This window comes from Trichosurus vulpecula, chromosome 6 (assembly GCF_011100635.1).
Source record: "Trichosurus vulpecula isolate mTriVul1 chromosome 6, mTriVul1.pri, whole genome shotgun sequence".
Taxonomy (NCBI): Eukaryota; Metazoa; Chordata; class Mammalia; order Diprotodontia; family Phalangeridae; genus Trichosurus; species Trichosurus vulpecula.
The window spans coordinates 154061178-154086935 of record NC_050578.1 but is presented as its reverse complement, the minus strand read 5'-3'; the positions used below and the strand labels follow the sequence as shown (position 1 = coordinate 154086935).

Below are 25758 nucleotides of genomic sequence, written 5' to 3'. Positions count from 1 at the left end.
TCTCCTGATAGGTCTGGGGACTTTAGGCTACAGCCAAGAACCCACAGGCCTGGGAATGGAAATAAGGCCTCTGACCCAGAGGAATCAGAGCCATAAGAAAGGAGAATGGGAGTGTCAGTGAGAAAGAGATTTGGGAATTCTTATCAGTGTTAAGGCATCCCTGGGGCTTACCACTATTACTGCAACCCAGATCGTGGTTTACTCCCTGAGGCAGCAAGGGGAAGTCAGCTTTTACCCCAAGGAACTTTTGAGGTTACAAGAAAAGTTAAAACAGTAACCTGATGAGTCACTGGAGCAATGCAAGGGCATGGCCTAACGGAGCCAATATGAGTCTCTCTCTGGCAGCAGAGTACCATAGGCCTGGGAAACTCTCCGAGGACTTAATTCTATGGAATCAGCTAAATTAGGATTTCCAGACTGGGGCCACCTTTTGTCCTTTTGTGGGGGGTGCCCAAGATGGATAGTTATTTGCACCTAGCTCCATAAAGATGAATTCCTTTTTGCAGCCAGCTCCTTGATGGGGGATCCTCGAGGAAGGGAGTGAAATTCCCAAAGATAATGGGTTTAATACTGAGGTTGGCAAACTATGGTCCATGGGCCAAATCTGGCCCATTGCTTGTTTTCACATGACCCTCTAGCTAAGGATAGTTTTTTACATTTTTAAATAAAATGTATTTTAAAATAAATGTGGCAGGTCAGATTTGGTCCATAGGCTGCTTGGTTTAATAGATTGGATTTATGCAATCCTTCCACAGCCTGCCACACTCTATGGCCAACCTTCTTCTGGGAAAACTAGATGCTACCATCTCAGTGGAGCCCTAACCAAATGGTGATAGTCTTTAGCTGGGACCACCTAGTTAGAAGGATGTTGTGAAGAAGACTAAAGCATTAGGTTATGGGCTAGAAAGGATCCTTACTAACTGTGTGAACTTGGCTAAGTCACTTAACCCTTAAGGGTCTCAGTTTTAGGATCTACCTAACCTACATAATTTAAAATACTTTCAAAGGTACCTTTGACCTCTAAATCCTATGATCCTACTTGTCTTTTAAGGTCCTTGACAACTCTAAGATTCTGTCATTCTTTTCCCTGCCATCAGAATATCCTTTCCCTTAAGAAGATGGGGGTAGGGAGCAAAAAAGTAAAGAAAGCAAGGGAGGGAAAAGGAAGGACAAAGGGGAAGAAAAGAAGTTAGGGACATAGTGGGGCTCTCTTGACAGTATTTCCTGACACATCGGCCTGCATGGACTTCGTATGTGCTCCTCTTTGCTCACTGTATACCTGGAGGCCTGACTTTTGGGGTAGTCCAGACTCCAACTAGACGCTCTGGGTTGCTGATTCCATTCGGCTCCTGTACCATAGACTCCTAGAAGAAGTAATAATAGCACCCACAGTGGCTTCTTTCTAGCTAAGGCTCTAGAAACATTCTGCATGCTCTGGATTTAACAGTGCTAATCAATTAAGGATATGGTTGAAGGGGTAGCAACAGTCTTTGCAAATGACAGGTACTGAGCAAAACAAGGAGCCAGACATCTTTGGGCTGCCAGGGGAGCACCTCACTGCCACCAAGTTTTTCCCCTTATTCCTCTCTGGAAATTGTGGGTTGGTGACTAGGGGTCAGGGTTGGAAGTTAACACTTTCTTGTCTTCCTTCTCTTCTTTTTTTTTCTGACTTTTTTGTTATAGTAAATTTCTCTTCCAAATAGCTGCCTACCTACTGTCAAGATGTAAATTGTGGCTTATTCTGGGTGCACAGTAAAATCAAATTAATGACTAATGCTAGATGAGTAATAACCACCTGGTTACTTAGTGGTGGTGGTTGTTGTTGTTCAGTCATTTCAGACTCTTCATTACCCGATTTGGGGTTTTCTTGACAAAGATATTGGATTGATTGCCATTTCCTTCTCCAGCTCATTTTACAGATGAGGAAACTGAGGCAAATAGGGTTAAGTGAGTTACCCAGGGTCATGCAGTTAGTTAATGTCTGAGTCTGGAGTTGAACTCAGGTCTTTCCGACTCCAGGCCTGGCATGCTATTCACTGCACCACATAGCTGCCCCATGGTGGTGACAGAGGCTGGTGGAAACTTTTTATGATTTTTTTTTTTTACTTTCCAAACTCAGACATTTTTCTCTACTTTATGATCTAAACTGATTGTTTCTTAATAATTAGAACTGTCTTAAAATAGAATAGGCTGCTTCACTGAGGGTTTTCAAGTGGAGGATAGATGACCATTAGTTGTAGGGATCTTGTAGTGGGGATTTCTGTTCAGTTATTGATTGGATGATATGACTTATAAAATCCCTTTCAACTGTGATACTGTGATTCTGTCTAGATCTGATTTTGTGAGAAACAGCTCACTCTTCCCATTTTCTACCTCCCAAGAGCCTTGCTCTGGCCTATACATGTTCAGTGTACCAAAAACATTGTGAAAAAAAGTGTAAGTACTGAGGGGCTGGTAAATGAGGAAGAACATTCTGACTGAATGAGAGAATTACTTAGATTGCCCCAACCCTTTGAACCTGGAAATAGCCCCAAGTGCTGCTGCTGTATAACATGGCATCATTAGTCCGTAGCAAGGTCAAGGATTTCAGAAATTTTTCCAGCTTAGATAAATAATAAAAGGCTAAGCTTCTTTGAAAGCTCAGGGTCATGTATTTGTAATTTCGTAATCTGCGCACAAGAAAAAAACCCTTCAGTAGGCTGTCGTCGTCCCCCCTACCATGATGGATAAATTAAAAAAAAAAAAGCCTTGTGAGGTAATGCAATTACTAGGAGAAAGCAAGCAAGCAAATGTTCCAGCCGATTATCTTTATTATACCCAGCCTGAAGATGTAGCTGGGCTTACATAATGTATGATCAGTGAGTGAGGAGAGGAAAGACATTAATTAAGCCTCCACAAAAAAGCTAAACAGACATTAATGAGATGACTTCAAATTAAAATAACTTAGTTTAAGCATTTTTGTGATAAATTATGAGACTGTATAAAACTACATTTTATGTCATATATTTTTAAAAGGTACCCTTTTTACTTCAAAATTAAAAAAAAATTCTGATACATTAATAAAAATCACCTGGGGGGAACTTTGACTAGATGGTAAAAACTTCAAATCATAAGCAAACTTCGTTGAAAAGATTAATACGGCTTTTTATAGCTTATGTGGGAATTTGTTTTGCTGGACCATGCATATTAATTATGAGTTTTCTTTTTCTTTTTTATTGTTCAATTTTGGGGGGCATATTAGAGGGAGAGATGAAAAATGCTTGTAAAATGAATAATTTCTTAAAAGAAAAAATTGGTATGTAGGCCAACTTGTTTTTTCATAAACTAGTTTCTTACCTGATCTTCCCTGAGCTGTTCTCTTTAGAGAGCAATATGATCCCAATATGCATGAGACATCAGGACTGGCATAGTGGTATCATATGCAGGTATATTCAGCCAGGTGGCATAGTGAATAGAGCTGTGGCCCTAGAGTCACAAAGACCTGAGTTCAAATCCAACCTCAGATCCTGATAACCTCAAACAGCTGTGTGATGCTGGGCAAAGAACTTGACCTCTGTTTGCTTCATCTATAAAATGGAGATAATTATAGCACCTACCTCTTGAGATTGTTGTGAAGATAAATGAGATAATATTTATAAAGCACTTGGCAAACCTTAAAGCTCTGTGTAAGTCCTAGTAATCGTTACCCTCATCTCCCTGCATTGCGATGCAGGAATATTCTTAAGAGAGTCATGTGCTTCCACTGCCCCCTCTCATTCGTGCATGTGTTTTTGCATGTGTAAGCTCACGCGCACATGCACACACACTCACACACACTCCTCAATTGAAGGATTGGACCATTTCCAGTACATATATTATGAACAAGTTAATCCAAGGTAAAACTGGAAAAGATTTATTCTCTTCCTCTCTTTTGATATGCCTCCTCTCTGTAATATCTCCTTAGTTCAATTCCCTTATGTTTCTTCTTCTGTCTAGAATTTAATGTTATGAAGTAGGACTATTCTTAGGCATTAATGGAGTAAGTGATCATTTACAAGGTATGACTTGAAAGTACCCTAGAATGTTACTCAGACCAAAAGTGTTACTGTTCAGTTGTTTCAGTTGTGTCTGACTTTTTGTGACCCCGTTTGGAGTTTTCTTGGCAAAGATACAGGAGTGGTTTGCCATTTCCTTCTCCAGCTCATTTTACAGATGAGGAAACTGAGGCAAATAGGGTTAAGTGACTTGCCCAGGGTCACACAGTTGGTAAGTGTCTGAGGCCAAATTTGAACTCAGGAAGACACCATTAACTGGTCACAGTTCTAAAGTCCCTACTTTAAAACTGTGTTATCTGAGAAGAGGGTTCCAGGTGACTGTGGGGAAACAGGAAAGAAGCAGGTTCCTAGTAGCAAAATGATGCCAAAAGGCAGCGAGGGTATATATGGGGACAAGGAGAGAATGGCGCTGCTCAGAGGAAGCTTGGGAGTCTTTGAAGAAACCCTTCTTACATAAGAGGGAGATGATGTGGGACAGTGGAGAGTAAAAGCTTCACATATAAAGGATCTGCCACTGATAGGTCACCTGTGTGACCTCTGGCAAGTCCTTTGACCCTTCTGGATCTTAGTTCCTCATCTGTAAAATGAAGAGCTTGAATTAAATGACCTCTCAGAATCTCAATCTGTCCGGACTTCCGAGTTTTGCCGTCATCCACGTTGCCCTGCTGTCACTCCGGTGAAATTTAACTGTCCTGCAGTCATTCCCTTAATATCCAAGATGTGGTCTATCTAATTTGTGAACAAATCTACCTTGTTATGCTCATAAGAAAGGCTAAAATGTTGCATTTTAACTGGGGCCTTCTGGAGACAACACCCCTGCTTTGTTGTTAAATCAATAGAATGCTTTATTAGTAGAACTCAGGCCCATACTAGCAAGACTATTTCTGAATGGTCAGGGTTTGTTGGAGTCTTTTGCTATTAGGACGAGCGGACTATGACTCATCCAACACAATTAAGTGTTTATAAGTGGTCTCCATAAACCACTCAGTTTATTTACAGTTCTTTTTGTGGTGGTAAAGAACTGGAAACCAAGGAGGGACCCCTTCAACAGAGAATGGTTGAACAAATTAATGGTGTATGAATGTAAATGAATACTCTTATGCTATATGAAATGATGAAAAGAATGGTTTCAAAGAAACCTAGACAGATGTGTATGAACTGATGCATAGTGAAGGGAGCAATCAGGACAACCGTTTATACAGTAACAACAATATTGTAAAGACAAACAACCTTAAAGGACTTAAGAACCCTCTTCAGTGTAAAGCCCAAACATTATTCCAGAGGGCCAAAGATAAAACTGCTACTCATCTCCTGACAAGAGAGGACTCAGGGTGCAGAATGAGATACATACATATACATATACATATACATATACATATACATATACATATACATATACATATACATATACATATACATATACATATACATATACATATACATATACATATACATATATATGTTTTGCACACGGACAATCTGAGAATTAGTTTTGCTTTCCTATGTATATTTGTTACAAAGGTTTTTGCTTTTCTTTCTTCCTTTTTTATTTGGAGGGGGGAGTTGGTAGGGAAAAAAATAGATTTTCATGATTTGAAAAAATAGAATTAATTTATATGTAAACATATATCTATAGGTACATTAATCAATTGGCTTTTTTTCCTTTAATTTTCCAGGTGCCCAACAAGAGATCTTTCTAGACCTAAAAAAGTATGGAGGGCTCCAGATAGGTAAGGCTATATAGTCTTGTTTATGACATTTGTTTCTACTGATTGTAAAAGACAAATCCTTTCTCACTGGCCCTTTAACCTCTGTATCACCAATGCACTATCCATCCAACTCCTTTCTTACTTGACTTTTCTGAACTTAAATTGGTACCTTCATTCAGTCTATGAAACTCACCCATATTCAACCCATACATTCACCCTCTGGGACTTTCACCACCCACCTCTATTGGATTTTGTACCTTGGATTTTGGTCTCTGCCTATGCGTCTTGGCTCTGTGTTGTTAGAAACATGTACTTCGACATGGCCACATTTGTGTCCCTACTTAGCCTCTACAATCCTAACTCAGTAGATATGCCCTTTTCCCTTTGTAAGTTATCAGTAAGCCTTGGAATTTTTCAAAGATATCTTTTGTCTTTGCATAATCTACATTTTTTAATATATTCCTTTTTCCTCCTGCTTCCAGAGAGCCATCCTATACAACAAAGAATTAAAAAAAGAGGAAAAAAAAACCAAATTAACAAAAATAACTTACACCTCACTGAAGTCCAACATTATTTTATGTTCGTATTCCATACCCATTATCTTCCACTTTTGCAGAGAGGGGAGGGAGATACATTCTCATCCCTCATAATTGAAGCCAAGTTCAGTCATTAACATTTCATAGTGCTTAGGTTTGTTTGTTTTGTTGTTGTACTTTACATGTACATGGTTGTGATTGTTGTATATATTGTTTTTCTGGTTCTACTTACTTCGCTTTGTCTCAGTTTATAGGTCTTCCCATTCTTCTCTGTATTTATCATATTCAGAGTTTCATGCAGCACAGTAATATTCATTTAACTCTGTGTACCACAGCTTATTTAGTTATTTCCCAACTTTATGGGCATCTACTTTGTTTACGATTTTTTGCTACTACAAAAAGGAGCCTGGATTTTAAAATTGTACATTTGAAGATGATTTGCCTACTCTCTAGGTAACTCTCTTTGTAGAGGTGGTAAAAGTATTACTTTTATTCTCATATTTAGAATATTTTCTCTTTTGACATATATGGGAGAGAGGTTATTGAGAAAGTAACTGAATATGTGAGGTTATGTACTCACCTCTAGGATAGTGAGCCCAGAGCATACTCACTGCATAAATATGTGTAGATGTAGTACATACCATATCCAGAGAGAGCTCATTAATTCTTATACTAATCATTTCCATCTAACAAGCAAAGAAAACCAAGTCATTACGAAGTGAAAAAAAATCTAATCATGTTGACACAGCAAGTGAGTGACAGACTCATATGATATATGCAGTATATAAGGAGGAAAAGTTATGTTAATTTTTTATATTTGTGGAAATTTCTATATTTTATTACTTTTCTAAGATTAGGACACTATATTAAGACAGTCTTCTTCTTTTGATGGGATGTGCATTTGGGTAGCACCCCACTGACATTAACCTATATGGAATCACCCCGTGACCATAGGTCTCATGCCTACACTGTCTGCCTCCACCCATGGCCATAGCTTTGTCAGCACCAAAAAGTCAAGGAATGTTGTGATTAGGACATATCATATGGGGACTTTATTTTTTTAATATTTTATATAATTGGATTTTTTATTTTTAGTTTACAACACTTAGTTCTACATGTTCTTGAGTTTCAAATTTTCTTCCCTTCCCTCCCCTCCCCCCTACCCCCCAAAATGGCATGTAGTCCGATATAGATTCTACATAAACCTTTGCATTTATTTACACAATAGTCAAGTTGCAAAGAAGAATTATGACCGATGGAGTGAATCATGAGAGAAAAGAAACAAAACCAAAAAAGAAGAGAAAACAAAAGAGAGCAAATAGTTTGCCTCAATCTACATTCAGACTCCACAGTTCTTTCTCTGGATGTAGCTAGCTTTTTCTGTCGTGAGTCCTTTGGAGCTGTCTTTGAGCCTTGTATTGCTGAGGAGAGCCAAGTCTATCGAAGTTGGTCGTCACAGAATCAATATGTCTGTGGTTGCGTACAATGTTCTCCTGGTTCTGCTCCACCCACTCAGTATCGCATCATTTAGGTCTTTCCAGGTTATTATGAAGTCTGTATCTTCCCCATTTCTCACAGCACAATAGTATTCTATTACATTCATACACCACAACTTGTTCAGCTATTCCCCAATCGATGGGCGTTCCCTTGATTTCCAATTCTTTGCCACCACACAAAAAGAGCTGCTATAAATATTTTTGTACATACAGGTCCCTTTCCCACTTGTGTGATCTCTTTGGGATATAGCCCTAGAAGTGGTATTGCTGGGTCAAAGGGTATACACTTTTTTATAGCCCTTTGGGCATAGTTCCAAATTGCTCTCCAGAATGTCTAGATCTGTTCACAACTCCACCAACAATGTATTAATATTCCAATTTTCCCACATCCCCTCTAGCACTTATAATTTTCCTATTTTGTCATGTTAGCCAATCTGACAGGAGAGATGTGGTACCTAAGAGTTGTTTTGATTTGCATTTCTCTAATCAGTAGTGATTTACAGCATTTTTTAATATGCCTATAGGTATCTTTAATTTCTTCCTTTGAAAACTGCCTATTCATGTCCTTTGACCATTTCTCAATTGGGGAAGGAACTTTATTATCTGTTATAAATTTGCCTAGGAAATCTGGCTGTGGTTTAGAAAGAAGGGTTTCATTGTTGACGGTATCTTAAGATTGACTTCAACCCCTTCAGACAATTGTCTGAATACACTCAACAGTAAAAGAGGCTGGGTGACTTTCAGGTTTGCACTTTCTCTTTTAGAGCAAAGGTATCTCTCTTTTGCAGCATGCCCACTGAGCCTGGTACATGGAGGTGTAAGCTGGTTTTCTAGGATGGCTCGTTTGAACCGGACAAAGTAGGGACTCAGAGGATCTGGAGAAGAAGGAACAGAGGGTTTGAAAAATATAGTTGATTGATGCTTTTTGCCTTTATATCATTTCAATTCTTCACCCACCCAGGCTGACAAAGATAAAGGCAGTAATGTATGAAACAATAATCAAATCTGATAATACATTTAATATTCTGTCCTAGAAGACCCCCTGGCTCTCTGCTATGAGGCTACGTGTATGTGTGTGAGTGTGTGTGTGTGTGTGTGTGTGTGTGTGTGTGTGTGTGTAAGGGAATGTTTTATTCCTTATTCTCCAGTATCGTCATTGGTTTCTCAGAGCCCAGCTTTACTTTTTTAAGAATTATTTTTATTTATTTCATTAAACACTTCCCAATCACATGTAAAAAATTTAACAATCATTTAAGAAAATTTTAAGTTCCAAATTCTCTTACTTCCTCCCACCTCTTCTTCCTCCTTGAGAAGGCAAGCAATTTGATATCAATAATATATGTGAAGTCATGCAAAACATATTTCCATTTTAGTCCTGTTGTAAAAGAAAACACAATATAAAACAATAAAAATAAAGTTAAAAAAGGTATGCTTTCAATCTGCATTCAGGGTTCATCAGTTCTGTCTCTAGAAGTGGATAGCATTTTTCATCATGGGTCCTTTGGAATTGTCTAGGATCACTGTCTTGATTAGAATTACCAAGTCTTTCATAGTTGATGATCTTGAGAATATTGTTATAACTATGTACAATGTTCTCCTGGGCACAATAGCATTCCATCATAGTCAACTTGGTCAGCCATTCTACAACTAATGGGCATCCCCTCATTTTTCAATTCTTTGCTACTGCTAAAAAAGGTGCAATAAATATTTTTGTACAAATACGTCCTTTTCTCTTTTCTTTGATCTCTTTGAGATACAGACTTAGTAGTGGCATTGTAAATCAAAAAGTATACATAGTTTTATAACCCTTTGGGATAGTTCCAAATTGTTCTCTACAATGTTTGTATCAGTTTACAACTCCACCAACAATCCATTAGTGTCTCAATTTTTCCACATCTCCTCCAACATTTGTCATTTTCCTTTTTTTTGTAATGTTAGACAATCTGATAGGTATGAGGTAATATCTCAGAGTTGTTTTAACTTTCATCTCTCTAGTCACTAGTGATTTAGAACTTTTTTTTCACATGACTGTTGATAGCTTTGATTTCTTCTTCTGAAAACAGCCTGTTCATATCCTTTAGTCATTTATCAACTAGGGAATGTCTCTAATTTTTCTAAATTTAGCTTAGTTCCATATATATTTAAGAAATTAGACCTTTGTTAGAGAAACTTGCTGTAAATTTTTTTCCTAGTGTCCTGTTTTCCTTCTAATTTTGGCTGCATTGGTTTTGTTTGTACAAAAGCTTTTTAATGTCATGTAGTCAAAATTATCTCCTTGACTTCCCATAATCTTCTCTATTTCTTGTTTGGTCATAAACTTTTCCATTATCCATAGATCTGACAGGTACATTTTTCCATGTTCCCCTAATTTGCTTATGATATCAACTTTTATGTCTAAATCATGTGCCCATTTTGACCTTATCTTGGTATGCAGTGTGAGATGTTGGTCTATACCTAGTTTCTGCCAAACTGCTTTCCAGTTTACCAGCAATTTTTGTCATATAGTGAGTTCTTGTCTCAACAAGTGCTTAAATCTTTGGATTTATCAAACACTAGATTACTCTGGTCATTGACTATTGTGTATATCTAATCTATTCCACTGATTCATCACTCTCTTCCTTAGCTAGACAGAGATTGTTTTTGATTACTGCTTTTCAATGCAGTTTGAGATCTGGTGCTACTAGGCCACCTTCCTTCACATTTTCTTCATTGATTCTCTTGATATTCTTGGTCTTTTGTTCCTTCAGATGAATTTTATTACTATTTTTTTAGCTCTATAAAATAATTCTTTGGCAGTTTGGTATGATCCTGAATAGATAAATTAACTTAGGTAGGATTGTAATTTTTAGTATATTGGCTTGGCCTACCCATGAGCAATTAATGTTTCTCTACCTGTTTAGCTATATGTTTATTTGTGTGAAAAAGTGTTTTATAACTGTGTTCATATAATCCCTAGGTTTGTCTTGGCAGGTAGACGCCTAAGTATTTTACGTTGTCTGTATTTATTTTATTCTATTTTTTAATTTTTATTTTTTTGTATTTATTTTAAATGGAACTTCTTTGTCTGTCTCTTGCTGCTGGGTTTGTTGGTAGTATACTATCTTTCAAGTTCCTCCCCAGCCCTCCCCTCAAAATCACAATGGAAGAAGTTATCCTACCACATGTAGCTCTAACTTCTTTTTATTTATTTATTTTTTATTATTTAATATTTTTAGTTTTCAACATGGATCTCCACAAGATTTTGACTTACAAATTTTCTCCCCATTTCTACCCTCCCCCACACCAAGATGGCATATATTCTGATTGCCTCTTTCCCCAGTCTGCCCTCCCTTCTGTCACCCCCCCACCTTATCCCCTTTCCCCTTATTTTCTTGTAGGGCAAGATAGATTTCTATACCCCATTGCTTGTATGTCTTATTTCCCAGTTGCATGTAAAAACAACTTTTTTTGAACATTTAATTTTAGAACTTTGACTTCCAAATTCTCTCCCTTCTTCCTTCCCCACCCTACCTCCTTGAGAAGGCAAGCAATTCAACATAGGTCACACATGTATCGTTATGCAAAACACTTCCATAATAGTCACATTGTAAAAGACTAACAATATTTTCCTCCATCCTATCCTGTCCCACTTTATTCAGTTTTCTCCCTTGACCCTGTCCCTTTTCAAAAGTGTTGGCTTTTGACTACCTCCTCCCCCAATCTGCCCTTTCTTCTATCATCCCCCTTCTTAGCCCTTTCCCCCCTACTTTCCTGGAGGGTACTTAAGTCAAATCCCATGAGAGCAAGATTCACTCATTCCCTTTCACCTGCCCCCTCTTCCCTTCCATTATAACTGCTTTTTCTTGCCATTTTTATGTGAGATAATTTACCCCATTTTATCTCTCCCTTTTTCCTTCTTCCAATATATTCCTCTCTCACCCCATAATTTTATTTTTTTTTAAATATCATCCCTTCATATTCAACTCACCCTGTGCCTTCTGTCTATAAATTACAAATATCATTTTTCCATGTAGGAATGTAAACAAAGTCGTTCAACTTTAGTAAGTCCCTTTTTGATTTGTCTTTCCTGTTTACTTTTTCATGCCTCTCTTTTTCTTGTATTTGAAAGTCAGATTTTCTGTTCAACTCTGGTTTTTTCATCAAGAATGTTTGAAAGTCCTCTATTTCATTGAAAATCCATATTTTGCCTGGGAGAATTATACTCAGTTTTTCTGGGTAGGTGATTCTTGGTTTTAATCCTAGCTCCATTAACCTCTGGAATATCATATTTGAAGCCCTTTGATCCCTTAATGTAGAAGCTGCTGTGTTTCCACAATACTCAAATTGTTTCTTTCTGGCTGCTTGCAGTATTTGCTCCTTGACCTGGGAACTCTGGAATTTGGCTACAATATTCCTAGGAGTTTTCTTTTTGAGATCTTTTTCGAGAGACGATCCGTGGATTTTTTTCAATTTCTATTTTACCCTCTGGTTCTAGAATATCAGGGCAGTTTTCCTTGATAATTTCTTGAAAGGTGATCATGATTTTTTTGATCATGGCTTTCAGGTAGTCCAATAATTTTTCAATTATCTCTCCTGGATCTATTTTTCAGGTCAGTGGTTTTTCCAATGAGATGTTGTCTTCCATATTTTCATTCTTTTGGTTCTGTTTTATTATATCTTGATTTCTCATTAAGTCACTAGCTTCCACTTGCTCCATTCTAATTTTTAAGGTGGTATTTTCTTCAGTGGTCTTTTGGACCTCCTTTTCCATTTGACTAATTCTGCCTTTTAAGGCATTCTTTTCCTCATTGGATTTTTGGAGCTCTATTGCTATTTGGGTTAGTCTATTTTTTAAGGTGTTATTTTCTTCAGTATTTTTTGGGGGGTCCCCTTTACAAGTCATTGATTTGTTTTTCATGATTTTCTTGCATCACTCTCATTTCTCTTCCCAATTTTTCCTCTGTTTCTCTTACTTGCTTTTCCAAATCCTTTTTGATCTCTTCCATGGCCTGAGACCAATTCATATTTTCCTTGGAGGCTTTTGATGTGGACTCTTTGACTTTGTTCACTTCTTCTGGCTATATGTTTTGATCTTCTTTGACACCAAAGAAAGATTCTATAATCTGAATCCTTTTATGCTGCCTGCTCATTTTCCCAGCCAATTACTTGAATTTTAAGCTCTTTGTCAGGGTATGACTGTTTCCAGAGTAGAGAGTGCTTTGTCCCAAGTTTCAAGAGTTTTGTGCTGCTGTTTTCAGAGCTACTTCTCTTTTGAGGTAGTGTGATACTCCTCTCCTAGCCTGTGCTCTGGTCTGTGAGTGCAAGTACTCCTTTCTGCTGTGTAACTACCAGGAGGACTCCCTCTACACAGCCACCACAAGCTCTGTCACACCACCACTCCTCCTCCCCCAAGGACCTCCAACCAGGACTGTGACCTGGATCCAAGCAGGGCAAAGCAAGAGAATGCTGCCTCAGCACAAGCAAAGAGATCCTTGAACTCCCACTCTGATCACCTGCTTGATTCCCCACATGGGCATGGAGCTCTGGAAGTAGCTGCCGCCACCCCTGCTGCTGCTGCTGCTGCTGCCTGCTGTAGCCACCTCCACTGCCCCGGGGCTGGGGTGGACCTTTCACTTCCCTTACCCAGATCCAGCAGTTTTCCCACTGACCTGCTCTATTGTCTTTGGTGTTTGTGGGTTGAGAAGTCTGGTAATTGCCACGATTCAGTGATTCAGGGCCCTATGGCCTGCTCCACCTGGTCTACTCCTGGCCTGGTCTGTCCTGGCTCAGCTCCCAGCACGGTGTGATAGAACCTTCCCAGTGACCATCCAGGCTGTCTTGGGCTGGAGACTTGTTTCCCTCTGTTATTTCATGGATTCTGTAGCTCTAGAATTTGTTTAGAGTCATTTTTACAAGGGTTTGGAGGGATTTGGGGGAGAGCTTAAGTGAGTCCCTGTTTTCAAACAGCCATCTTGGCTCTGCCCCCGTATCTATGACTTCTACCCAGCAGACAGGTGAAAGTGTCCTACTTCTGGCTTCCATAATAAACTGCTTTCAACTCCTAGCCACTGGCTAGGTGATTTTGACACCAAAAACCTCAGCCTACTGCCTTGGGAGACATGACTAGTGTCAATTAATCAATAAACATTTATTAACTGCCAACAATGTGCCAGGCACTGTGCTAATGCTAAAATACCAGAAAAGGCAAAAAAGGTCCCTTCTCTCATGGAGATTACAATCTCATTGGGGAGACAACATGCAAACAAATAAAGCAAGCTATATACAGGACAAATAGGAAATATTGAATAGAGGAAAGGCATTAGAATTGAGGGAATGAGGAAGCCTTACAGTAAAAGAAGAGATTTTGATAGAGATTTAAGGAAGCCAGGGAAGCCCAGTAGGTTCTGCAGAGGAGAGAGAGTGTTCCAGGCATAAGAGACAGCCTGAGAAAATGCCCAGAGCAGAGCTATGGAGTGTCTTGTTCATGGAAGCCACTAGGCCAGTGACTGAATCAAAGAGTATATAGAGGGGAGTAAGGTTTAACAAAACTAGAAAGGTAAGAGGGAGGGAGGTTATAAAGGCCTTTGAATGGCAAACAGAGCATTTTGTATTTTATCCTAGAGGTGATAAGCAGCCATTGGAGTGTATTGAGTAGGGGAGTTCATGGTCAGACCTTCACTTTAGGAAAATCACTTTGGTGGCTGAATGGAAGATGGATTGGAGTGGGGAGAGACTTGAGGTTTGCAGACTCACCAACAGGCTATTGTAATCATTTGGGTGTTAGGTGATGGTTGTGTAATAAAGTGGCAGCAGCGTCAGAGGAGAGAAGGGGGAATATAGGAGAAATGTTGCACAGGTGAAATTGCTAGGCCTTGGCAACACCTTGGATATGGGGGGGGGAGAGAGATAGGGAGGAATTGAGGATGAAATCTTGGTTGTGAACCTGAGGGACTGGGAAGAATACTGTTGTCCTCTATGGTAATAGGGATGATGGGGTGGGGGAGGCATAGGGAGAGCAACAATGAGTTCTTTTTTGGACATATTTAGTTTAAGATGTCTATTGGACATCCAGTTTGGGATTGCTGAAAGGCAGTCAGAGATGTGAGACTGGAAATCAGCAGAGAGGTTAGGGCAGGATAGGGAAATCTGAGAAAAATGATAAAGATGATAATTCAATCCATGGGATCTGATGAGATCACCAAGTGAAGTAGTATAGAGGGAGAAGAGAAGAGAGCCTAGGTTAGAATCCTGAGGGAAACCTGTGGTTAGATGGTGTATTAGATGTGTTAGATGGCTCCTCTGTTTGAGGAGCCAGCAAGAGAGACTGAGAAGGAGAAGATAGGTATGAGGAAAACCAGGAGAGAGTAATATACCAGAAAATTAAAGAGAAGTGAGTATCAAGGAGGAGAGATTGATCAAGTGTCAAAGGCTTCAGAGAGGTTGAGAAGAATGAAAAGGCCATTGGATTTAGCAACTAAGAGATCACTGGTAACTTTGGAAAGAACAGTTTCAGTGAAATGATAAGACCAGATTGTAAGGGGTTAAGAACAGAGTGAGAAAGTGGAGGCATCTGTCATTGAAGGCCTTTTTGAGGGTTTAGCTGTAGCTAGAGCTGAAGTCACAGGATGATAGTTGCCAACAATGGAAAGATCAAGTGAGGGTTTTTTTTTCAGGGTGGGGGAGACATGAATATGTTTGTAGGCAGTAGGATAAAATCCAGTAGAAAGGGAAAGTTTGAAAAAAAGTGATAGATTAGGGATCACAGAGAGGGCATTAGAGGAGTTGGAATGGTACAAGATTACTTGAACAGGTAGTGTTCTTCCTAGGTGTCACAGCCATTTCCAGGAATCTCAGTCGGTAAAAGTGGATGCCAAAGGGCACCTGCTGCTCTATGCAATCTTCTGTTGTTGGCCTTAGATCTCTTTGGTGTCTCTTGCATAAAGTATGGTCATCCCATTTTAAGTGTCCTACTCACAAAAGGAAGAAGAACAACCTCAGACAACTCTGTGTTACACACCCAAAGTCTATCCCAGCCCAGATCCTTTTAGTGCCTAACAGATCCAGGAAAATGCAGGGTGGGACCTGGGGGGCTAGCTACAGCCAAAGTGGTTGCTTAAGACAAAGGTAACAAGTGGGTATTCCAAAATAAAAGTTTGTCAAAAATTATTGGCGTTTGGTTTTGAAATTAACTGTTATTCCTTTTCACAGAAAGTTTGCCTTCCTAATTATGATCTGCCTAGCATGATTAAAGTTAATTTATAATTCCTGATCATACTGTGACTGACCAGCGGAAGGTGGTCCAGCAGTATGCTTGGTGCCAGAAGGAAGCTAGCACAAAGTTAAAGGATGATGTGGAGATAATAAAAAGGGGTCCAGAGAAGAGCAACAAATTTTACAAGGAGGGAAAAGAGAAAAGGTTAAAGGAATGGGAGTTGGCTCCTGTAGAGGAGAGAAGCAAAGGAGTGATTTCCTTTTTATCTTCAAGTATGTGAAAAAATTTTATAAGAAAAATGTTGATTGGTTGTTTTCCATTTCTATAAAGTACTGAATAAACAAGAGAGAAGCTTCAATGAAATTGTAAGTGATTTGGGGTATAAATGAGGAAGACCTTGACCAATACAGTAATAAAAAAAATTGTTGGTAAGTTAAGTGAAATAGGTTGTTAAGTGTCCTTGAAGGTCTTTTAAGAAAGAAAATAAAGATCTTTTTCTCCCTCTTTGAAGATCTTTTAAGAAAGAAAAGATTAGAAAACTTTCTGTTTAGGATGGTTTAGAGAATATTCAACTGTCAAAGGAGGCTAGTCACATAAATCTCAAAATTCCTCCCAGGTCCATTAACCTATAATTTTATGGATAATTAAGTGTATTTTATTGCATTCTCTCAATATTCTCTGTAGGAAACTATACAGTAGGATCTTCATCTGTAAGAATCAAGTCCTAATGAAACAGAGTATGAAATTAATTTTCATTTCTTTAACATTGCTAACTGCTAAATATGGGCAGTTTCTAGACTAGGAAAGAGAAATGGAAAATGAGGTAATTATCTAAGGATTATACTACTGGAGGTCTGCTTATCATTCATATTTCATGAAGATTTTGCTCCTACACTTATCGTACACTTGTTTTTCTCTTTTCTGGCAACATTAACTTCTCTTTCTACATTGGCTACTTCCCAGATATGTCTTCTGTCTAAATTTTATGGCCACATTTCTCTAACAGGTAGTCAGTCAGCTCAGTGTTTGGTTTGGTTTTTTCAATAGAAAGGATTTTCAAATAATCTCATTATGGTACCTGTTTAAAGGCTATCTATGTAGTGACTTTTATTTTTTAAATAACTGGTAAAAAAATAGGTCATCTGTGCCATTTTACTATTAGTGTTACCACTTGGCCAATAGCACTTGCTGTGGCTAAATACAGTTTTATGTATTAATTTTTCATCCTAATGGACTTCTCAGATGAATTTGACAATATCTGAAATGCTTTTGTCCTTGACTTCCACTAAACTATGCTCTTCTATCTTTTTCCTTTCTCTGTCTTTCTATCTCTGTCTTATTGTCTCTAATCTTAGCTCAGCCTGTGAACCATAGGTATTTCCAAAAGATCAGTCCAGGTATTTTGTAGTTCTCTCCACTGCCTCCTACCACCCTATTTCAGGCTCTTTTCACTTAAAACTTAGCCCTTGGCACTCTTTCTTATTGGTCTCTCTGTCTATATGTCTGTCTTTGTCTCTCTCTCTCTCTCTCTCTCTCTCTCTCTCGCTCATGCATCTTATACATTACCTATCTCTATGTCTCTGTTGCTGTCTGTCTGTCTCTATTCTATCTTATACATTACCATCAGATTATTTTTACCATGTCACTGCTCTCCTAAATTTTTTTTGGTAGCTCCCTCCTGCCTATAGGAGAAGATTCTAATTTTTGCCTGGCATTCACAGCCTTCCAGAATCTGACCTAACTTACCTTTTCAGTTTTATCTCTCATTACTTCCTCATATAAATCCTTAGTTTTGTTCAAACTGATGTTTTTACTATTTCTTAAACACATTAGTACTTGTGTGGATTCATGCCTTTGCTTATTCTATTCCATTTAATTCAGTTAAAAATGTTTATTAAGTGCCTACTAGATTCATGGCACTATGTTAGATACTTGGGATACAGTCATGTATGCAGCACAGACCCTGTTCTCAAGTAGATTACAATTAAAAGGGGGTTGGAAAGAGGGGAAGATGTACACACAAATAACTATGATAAAAGGGTAGGAAGTGAGAAGAATTCAGAGAAGAGGTTCAAGAAGAAATGCTTTGAGAAATCTGAGGGAGAAAACACTTTCAGCTGGGGAGTTTGGAAGGCAAGACAGGGAAAACTACAGAGCTGGCCTTGATGGAAAGAGAGGAAAGATTTCAACATATAGAAATGGAGATGGGGGAGAGCATTCTAAGCATAGGGGATGACATAAGCATGTGCATTGCGAAAGAAGTCAAGACAAGAACAGAGGATGGAGAGTTATCCAATATGATAGGAAGATATAATATATGATGAGGAGTAGTTTGAAATAAGGCTATAAACATTGGTTGAAGCCAAATTATATAGGGACTTGACAGTTAGCATCAGGAGTGTATACTTTATTAGGTAAGTGCTAGGGAGCCACTGAAGGTTTAGAGAAGGAGTGATATGATCAGAGTGGCACATTAGGAAAGTTATTTGGGTAGTAGTGTGAAGGATTGATAGGAGAGGGGCAGAAAGATGGATAATAGACTAATATGATAGTCTAGGTGAAAAAACTAAGGTTCAGTGGGAAGGAGGAGAGGAAGGTGAGGATGGGTGGAAGAGATATACATGGATAGATTTTATTTTAATTAAGATTTTTTATTTTTAGTTTACAACACTCAGTTCCGCATGATCCTGAGTTTCAGATTTTCTTTCCCCCCTCCCTCCCTCCCTCCCTCCCCAAGATGGCATGGAATCTGATATATCTTCTACACATAACTTCACATTGAACTTATTTACACAATAGTCAAGTTGTAAAGAAGACTTATTACCAATGGAATGAATCATTAGAAAGAGGAAACAAAGCCAAAAAAAAAAAACTCAAACCAAAAGAGAGGAAAAAAAGGAGAGCAAACAGTTTGCCTCAATCTGCATTCAGTCTCCATAGTTCTTTCTCTGGACGTAGATAGCATTCTCCAACATAAGTCCTTTGGAGTTGTCTTTGAACCTTGTATTGCTGAGAAAAGCTAAGTCTATCAAGGTTAGTCATCTCAGAATCCATATATCTGTGGTTGTGTATGATGCTCTCCTGGTTCTTCTACTCTCACTCAACATCGTATCATGTAGGTCTTTACAGGTTATTATGAAGTCTGTATCTTCCCCATTTCTTACAGCACAATAGTATTCCGTTAAATTCATATACCACAACTTGTTCAGTCATTCCCCAACTGATGAGTATCCCCTTGATTTCCAATTCTTTGCTACTACAAAAAAGAGCTGCTATAAATATTTTTGTACATATGGGTCCTTTTCCCACTTGTGTGATCTCTTTGGGATACAACCCTAGAAGTGGTATTGCTGGGTCAAAAGGTATGAACATTTTTATAGCCCTTTGGGTATAATTCAAATTGCTCTCCAGAATGACTGGATCAGTTCACAACTCCACCAGCAATGTAACAGTGTTCCAATTTTCCCACATCCTCTCTAGCATTTATTATTTTCCTGTTTTGCCATTTTAGCCAATCTGACAGGAGAGATTTGTTGTTTTAATTTGCATTTCTCTAATCAGTAGTGATTTAGAGCATTTTTTCATATGCCTATAGATATCTAGAGCTGTTTCACTGATATCTTTAATTTTTTCTTCTGAAAACTGCCTATTCATATCCTTTGACCATTTCTCAGTTGGGGAATGACTTGTATTCCTATATATTTGGCTCAGTTCCCTGTATATTTTAGAGATGAGTCCTTTATCAGAGACACTGGTTGTAAAGATTTTCTCCCAATTTTCTGCTTCCCTCCTAATCTTTTTTGCATTGGCTTTTTTTTTATACAAAATTTTTCAATTTAACATAATCAAAATTATCCATTTTGCATTTTGTAATGCTCTCTATCTCTTGTGTCATGAATTCTTTGCTTACATTGATAGACTTGATAGGACTTAGAGACTGACAAGATTATGTGGTAGGAGAGTGGGAAGAGTCAAAGATAATGCTGAGGTTATTAACTCATGTGTTTGAGTGGTATCAGTAGAATTAGTAAAGGTAGGTAGAGGGGGTGTGTTTGGGGGAAAGATGAGTCTGATTGTAGAGTCTGAGGTGCTGGTGGAACACTTAATTGTAAATATCCAGCAGGCATTTGGAAATATGGTATTGGAAGCCTGAGGGAGACATTGGAATAGAGATACAGATTTGGAAGACATCCATGTCAGGTTGATAATTGAAGCCATGATAGTGAATGACCTCAAGTGGGAGAGTCTAAAGAAAGAAGGGGAATAGTTAAAGGACAGAACCTTGGTAGATGCCAAAGTTTAAGGGCTGGGAATAGAATGAGTAGCCATATAAGAAAATAGAGAAGGAATGGTGAGAGAAAAGAGGAATGAAAATTTTGTGCCCTGGAAGGTCAGGAAGGCTTGGCTTACCTAGATGTCCAGCCACAAACACTGCACCCCCTTTCCAGCAGCTTATCCAAATCCTACCTCATCCTTCAATACATAACTCAAATCCTGTCACCTTTTTGAAGACTTCTTTACTGAAATAAATGAGAGTTATCTTTCCCCTGAATTCCTATCAACATTAAACAAAGCATTCTTTATTCATCATAATCTCTTATATAGTGCTTTTATAGATGCAAAGTGCTTTAAATATGTGACCTCATTTGATTGTTGTATCTCTTACATCACCTAGGATAATGTCTTGTTCTTAGTGGGTGTTCAATAGATAGAGTTTGATTATTTCAATTTGTATTCATTTGACTTCCAAATGCGCAGTCTCAGGCCTGATTTCTTCCATTTTATCTGTAGGTCAATATCTCCACTTGCTTATAAGATACTTTCATTTAAATGTGTTGGTAATTCCTGAAAAATATATGAAATGTGGCCTTTAGCTACTTAACTAGCCAGCTATTGATCAGTCTCTAAAGTTTTGTCTAGCTCTCTGAATCTGAGATTTTGTGATATCAATGGTGTTATCTTATTTTCAGATCTCTTGGCTTGTAAGTTCTGGATGATTATTTTGGGTCCTTAGATACGAAATCCTGTGAACCCCTTATCAGTATCTCTTGGATCTGGCCTTTCCCTCCTATTTTAGTAAACATCACTATAGTCCAGGCACTCCTCACCTTATATTAGAACTACCATAGTAGCCCCATAATTGGCCTCTCTGCCTTCTCACTTCCCCAATCTACCCTGTTACTAATTGGCATTATTATCTTCACCAACCATCTTTTTAAAATTTAATTTAATTTATTTTTTGTTACATTTTAAGTTTCAAACTGTCTCCTTCTTTCCTTCCCCATCCTGTACTAGAGAAAGACACCATTAAATACACACATTATGTATATGTATATATATATATATACATACACATATATGTAAAATATATTATGCATACTTCTATTTATCAATTCTTTCTCTGGAGGTAGATAGCATCTTCATTCATAGGCTATTTGTAGTTGATTTGAATATAATACTCAGAATAGCTTAGTTGTTCACAGTTATTCTTCAAACAGTATTGCTATGCCTTTATGCAATATTCTCTTGGTTCTGCTCATTTTACTCTTCATTATTTCATGCAGGTTTTTCCATGGTTTTCTAAAATCAACCTGCTCATAATTTCTTTTTAAAAATTAATTAATTAATTTTTAGTTTTCAACAGTCACTTCCCTAAGATTTTGAGTTCTAAATTTTCTCCCCCTTCCCTCTCCTCATCTCTTCCCAAGACAGTATATCATTCCCAAGACAGAATATCATTCATATTAAACATATTTTTGCATTAGTCATGTTGTAAAGAAGAATTTTAACCAATAGGAAGAACCACAAGAAAGAAGAAACAAACAAAAAAAGAAAGCAAATAGTATGCTTTGATCTGCATTCAGACTCCATAGTTCTTTTTCTGCATGTGGATGGCATTTTCCACTGTGAATATTTTGGAGTTGTCTTAGATCCTTGCATTGCTGAGAACAGATAAGTCTATCAAAGTTAGTCATTGCACAATGTGGCTGTTACTATGTACAGTGTTCTCCTGGTTCTGCTCACTTCCCTCAGCATCAGTTCATGTAAGTCTTTCCATGTTTTTCTGAGTATGCCTGCTTAATTATTTTTTATGGAACAATAGTATTCCATTACATTCATATACCACAACTTGTTCAGCCATTCCTCAATTGATGGGAACTCCCTCAATGTCTAATTCGTGGCCACCACAAAAAGAGCTGCTATAAATATTTTTGTACACATAAGTCTTTTTCCCATTTTTATGATCTCTTTGGGATGCAGACATAGACGTGTTATTGCTGGGTCAAAAGGGTATGCACAGTTTTATAGTCCTTTGGGCATAGTTTCAATTTGCTCTCCAGAATGGGTAGATTAGTTCACAACTCTACCAACAATGCATTTAGTGTTCCAATTTTCCCATATCTTCCCCAACATTTACCATTTTCTTGTTTTGTCATGTTAGCCAACCTAATAAGTGTGTTATGATGCCTCAGAGTTGTTTTGATTTGAATTTCTCTAATCAATAGTGATTTATCTGCTCATCATTTCTTATGGCACAGTGGTATTCCATCACAACCATAGACCACAACTTGTTCAGCCATTCCCCAGTTGATGGGCATCCCCTCAATGCCCAGTTCTTTGCCCCCACAAAGAGAGCTGCTATAAATATTTTGGAACATATAGGTTCTTTTTCTTTTTTCCTGATCGCCTTGGGAAACAGACCTAACAGTGGTGTTGCTGGGTCAAAGAACATATACATTTTTGTAACTCTTTAACTAATTTTTTTTCATTACCTCACTTCCTGATCCTGATAATGCCATATAAATGAAGCATTGCTATGTTACCAAATTCATGCACTTCTGACAGACCTTCAAGATCTTCCCAGCTTACCACACCCAGAGGCAGAATGGGACAGTGGAAAGCACACAGTCTTCAGATAAGAGGTCCTGGGTTCATATTCTGCCTGTTACTACCTGTACGACTTTAGGCAAGTTATTTGATCTCTATTTGGGCTTCTGTTTCCTTATCTAGGAGGCCTCAGAAGTCCCTTCCAGCTCTAAATCTGGGATCATATGATCCCTTATGACATTTAGCTACATTCCTATATGACTTTCTATCCCAATGAAAAAAAAAATAAAGGCTGCCCTCCTGCCTTTGTCTAATATAAGATTTATCTTATGCCTCATTCCTTTTCTTGTCAGTTCCTCACTCCTTTAAAACCTGCCTTGAAACTTACTTGTCCCAGGTAGTTTTGCTTGATTAAGCCCAAACCAGTTGTTCCTTCATCAAGTTACTACCTCTTTCATTATTCATTTGCAGTCATTTGACTGTTGCTTTTTGGGTTTTCTTCATGAATGTATGTTATGAATTCTGAGTTAGATTATATACCTTCTAAAGGCAGAGACTGTGTTTTTTTCCTTACTATTTTACATTCACTTCTAGTTTCTTTTTTTATTCTAATTTTTTAAATGATCATTTATTTTTATTATCCTTTTCTTTTTTAAATTTTGAGTTGCAAATTCTCTCTCTCCCTCCCACCACCCACCGAGAAGGCAAGCAATATATCAATTACACATGTGAAATCATGCAGAACATATTTCCATATTAGCCATATTTTTTAAAAAAACCAAGAAAAATGAAGTGAGAAAATTATACTTCAGTTTGCATTGAGAGTTCGTTAGTTCTCTCTCTGGTCACCTCTAGTTTCTATCATTGTTGAATTCTATGATGTAACTCTTACCTCGAGTTGGAAGTGGCCTTGAAGATCATCTAATCCAACCATGTTCAACATGGTTCAGGGTTCTTCACATTTATTAAAACTCAGTAATTGTTGTTGACATAAATAGTCTGTCTGTATTCTTGGTTTGAGCCTGAGTTGTAAATTATCCTTTTAAAAAGGATATGATGACAAAAACATAGTTATTCTAAGTAACTATTTTTGGCATATCCCATTTTAAGAATGTGGATTAAATACATACTTAACTCATCTTTACGAATGATATCTTTCTCAACAACTGTACTCATAGAATGCTTATATGTAGACTTTTTGAAGAAAGAGAAAAATCAGTAAACATGGAGATGTTCAGGTATAATTTTTAAGGTAAGGGCATTTACTTCATAGTGGATAATGTATCCTTTTGTCTTTCTCCTTTTAATAGAAAATTGGTTTGGGGAAATCAAGATACTATTAAGCCTTTATCTTTGAATGCTTTGAATGCAAAGCTAACTAAAAGATTGGAGCGACTTGCAGACCCCAAGAAGATCTCCAAACTACATATACCCAACAGGTTTGGCTTATGTACTGTTTGTTTGTTTGTTTCATTACAAGACCACAGGGTGCATGAATGGATAAATCTTTCTCTAAAACCCACCTGTGGACAGTGTCACTAGTCTTAATGGCCTAAGAAGAAGGGTGGCGCCTTGTCGGCAGTGTTTATAATCCAACCTCTTTACAACCAGGCCTGATACATTGCCTTTTACATGGTACAGGAAATGCTTGTGAATATTTTTTGGGTAAACAAAAAAGGGGATAAGACATACTGTCAGTTATTTCAGTTTTTCACTTGGGCAATTGTTATGTTTTGGGAGCCATAATTAGGTATGCAACATACATAAATCTCTTTTTTGTGTATATTTGACACTCATCAACAGGCACATACTAAGATAACAAAGAACATGGAAATGATTGTATTTAAAAAAACTCCAAAATTCTCTTTTGTACAAGTTTTTTTTTTAAAAGAAATACATCTATTAAGTTTAAGAAGGTAGTAAGAAAATTGTTTTACTTGCGTCCCCTTTTGTATTTTTTTCTGTGTATTTGAAATGTTTTATTGATGTTCTTTTAAGATTTCTATCATGCCCATTAACGTACCTCCCCTTCCTCCAACTGATGGAATAAAAATATATTTATTACACATTTACTATGACCAAAGCACTGTGCTAAGTGGGGGATACAAATAGATGGGAATACAAATAGAAAAGTCAGGTAGTCCCCGTTCTGAAGGAGCTCACATTCTAATGAGAGAGACAACACACATGGAAGTTTCAGCCACAGGTCAGATGGGAAAGCCCTTGGTCCTTAGGGTGTTGTGGTGAAGCAGATGGTAATGCCTCTTCTTTAAACATCATTTCCACTGATAAAATCAGAACAGTTTCTGATGTTGAACAGTTTGACAAGGGAAAACTTGGACAAAGCTTCAGTGACTAGAACTTTCTCTTCTGAGTCTTCAGTAAATGTGACTCTAATACCTGAAGGAGCAGTAGCCAAGTTGTATCTACATAGGCATTGCTTTCCAGGATGCAATGGGATGGAAACTTGACTGTTCCTAAGGATTTGGAGATTGTGGTCTGACGGCAATCAAGGTGGTGGGAGGTGATGGTTTAACTTGCCTGGCACATTCTGTTTCCTGTCTCTCCCTCAGGGTGCCTTGCTGCTTCAATTAGATTACTTAGCCTTAATCACTGAATGGGCATTGCTGCAGACAAACAGAAACCTGAGAGAGACCTTAGCTTAAAAAGGCTAAGATCTCCCACTGCATCTGGGGCTATCTCCAGTTGTCTTAATCTATACCTTGCCGCTGGACCCAGAGAGCTCTGGAGGAGAAAATGAGGCTGGTGACTTTGCACAGCCCTGCCTCACTTAAATCCAATTCTCTTGCAAGTCATGGCATCATCTTCTTAATGCCATGGTCCTCTTTGAGAATGAAGGACAAACAACGACAAGGCTGGCCTGCATCCCCTGTGAGTGGTAGTTGATGGACACCTGCTTTGTTTTCAATTCTTTGCTAAACCTGAGAGTGTTTTATAAGTATT

The 25758-nt window shown here is 38.0% G+C and overlaps 1 protein-coding gene across 1 annotated transcript in view; it reads left to right on the top strand.

Moving 5' to 3' along the window:
- The first annotated feature begins 1465 nt into the window (after positions 1–1465).
- The window catches only part of THEGL (theg spermatid protein like), a 57130-nt gene continuing 32837 nt past the window's right edge, over positions 1466–25758 (top strand). Inside the window, exons 1-3 of the mRNA XM_036765044.1 lie at positions 1466–1503; positions 5711–5764; positions 24105–24233. Of these exons, the coding sequence (XP_036620939.1) occupies positions 1466–1503; positions 5711–5764; positions 24105–24233 (221 nt within the window). The remainder of the gene's footprint in view (positions 1504–5710; positions 5765–24104; positions 24234–25758) is intronic.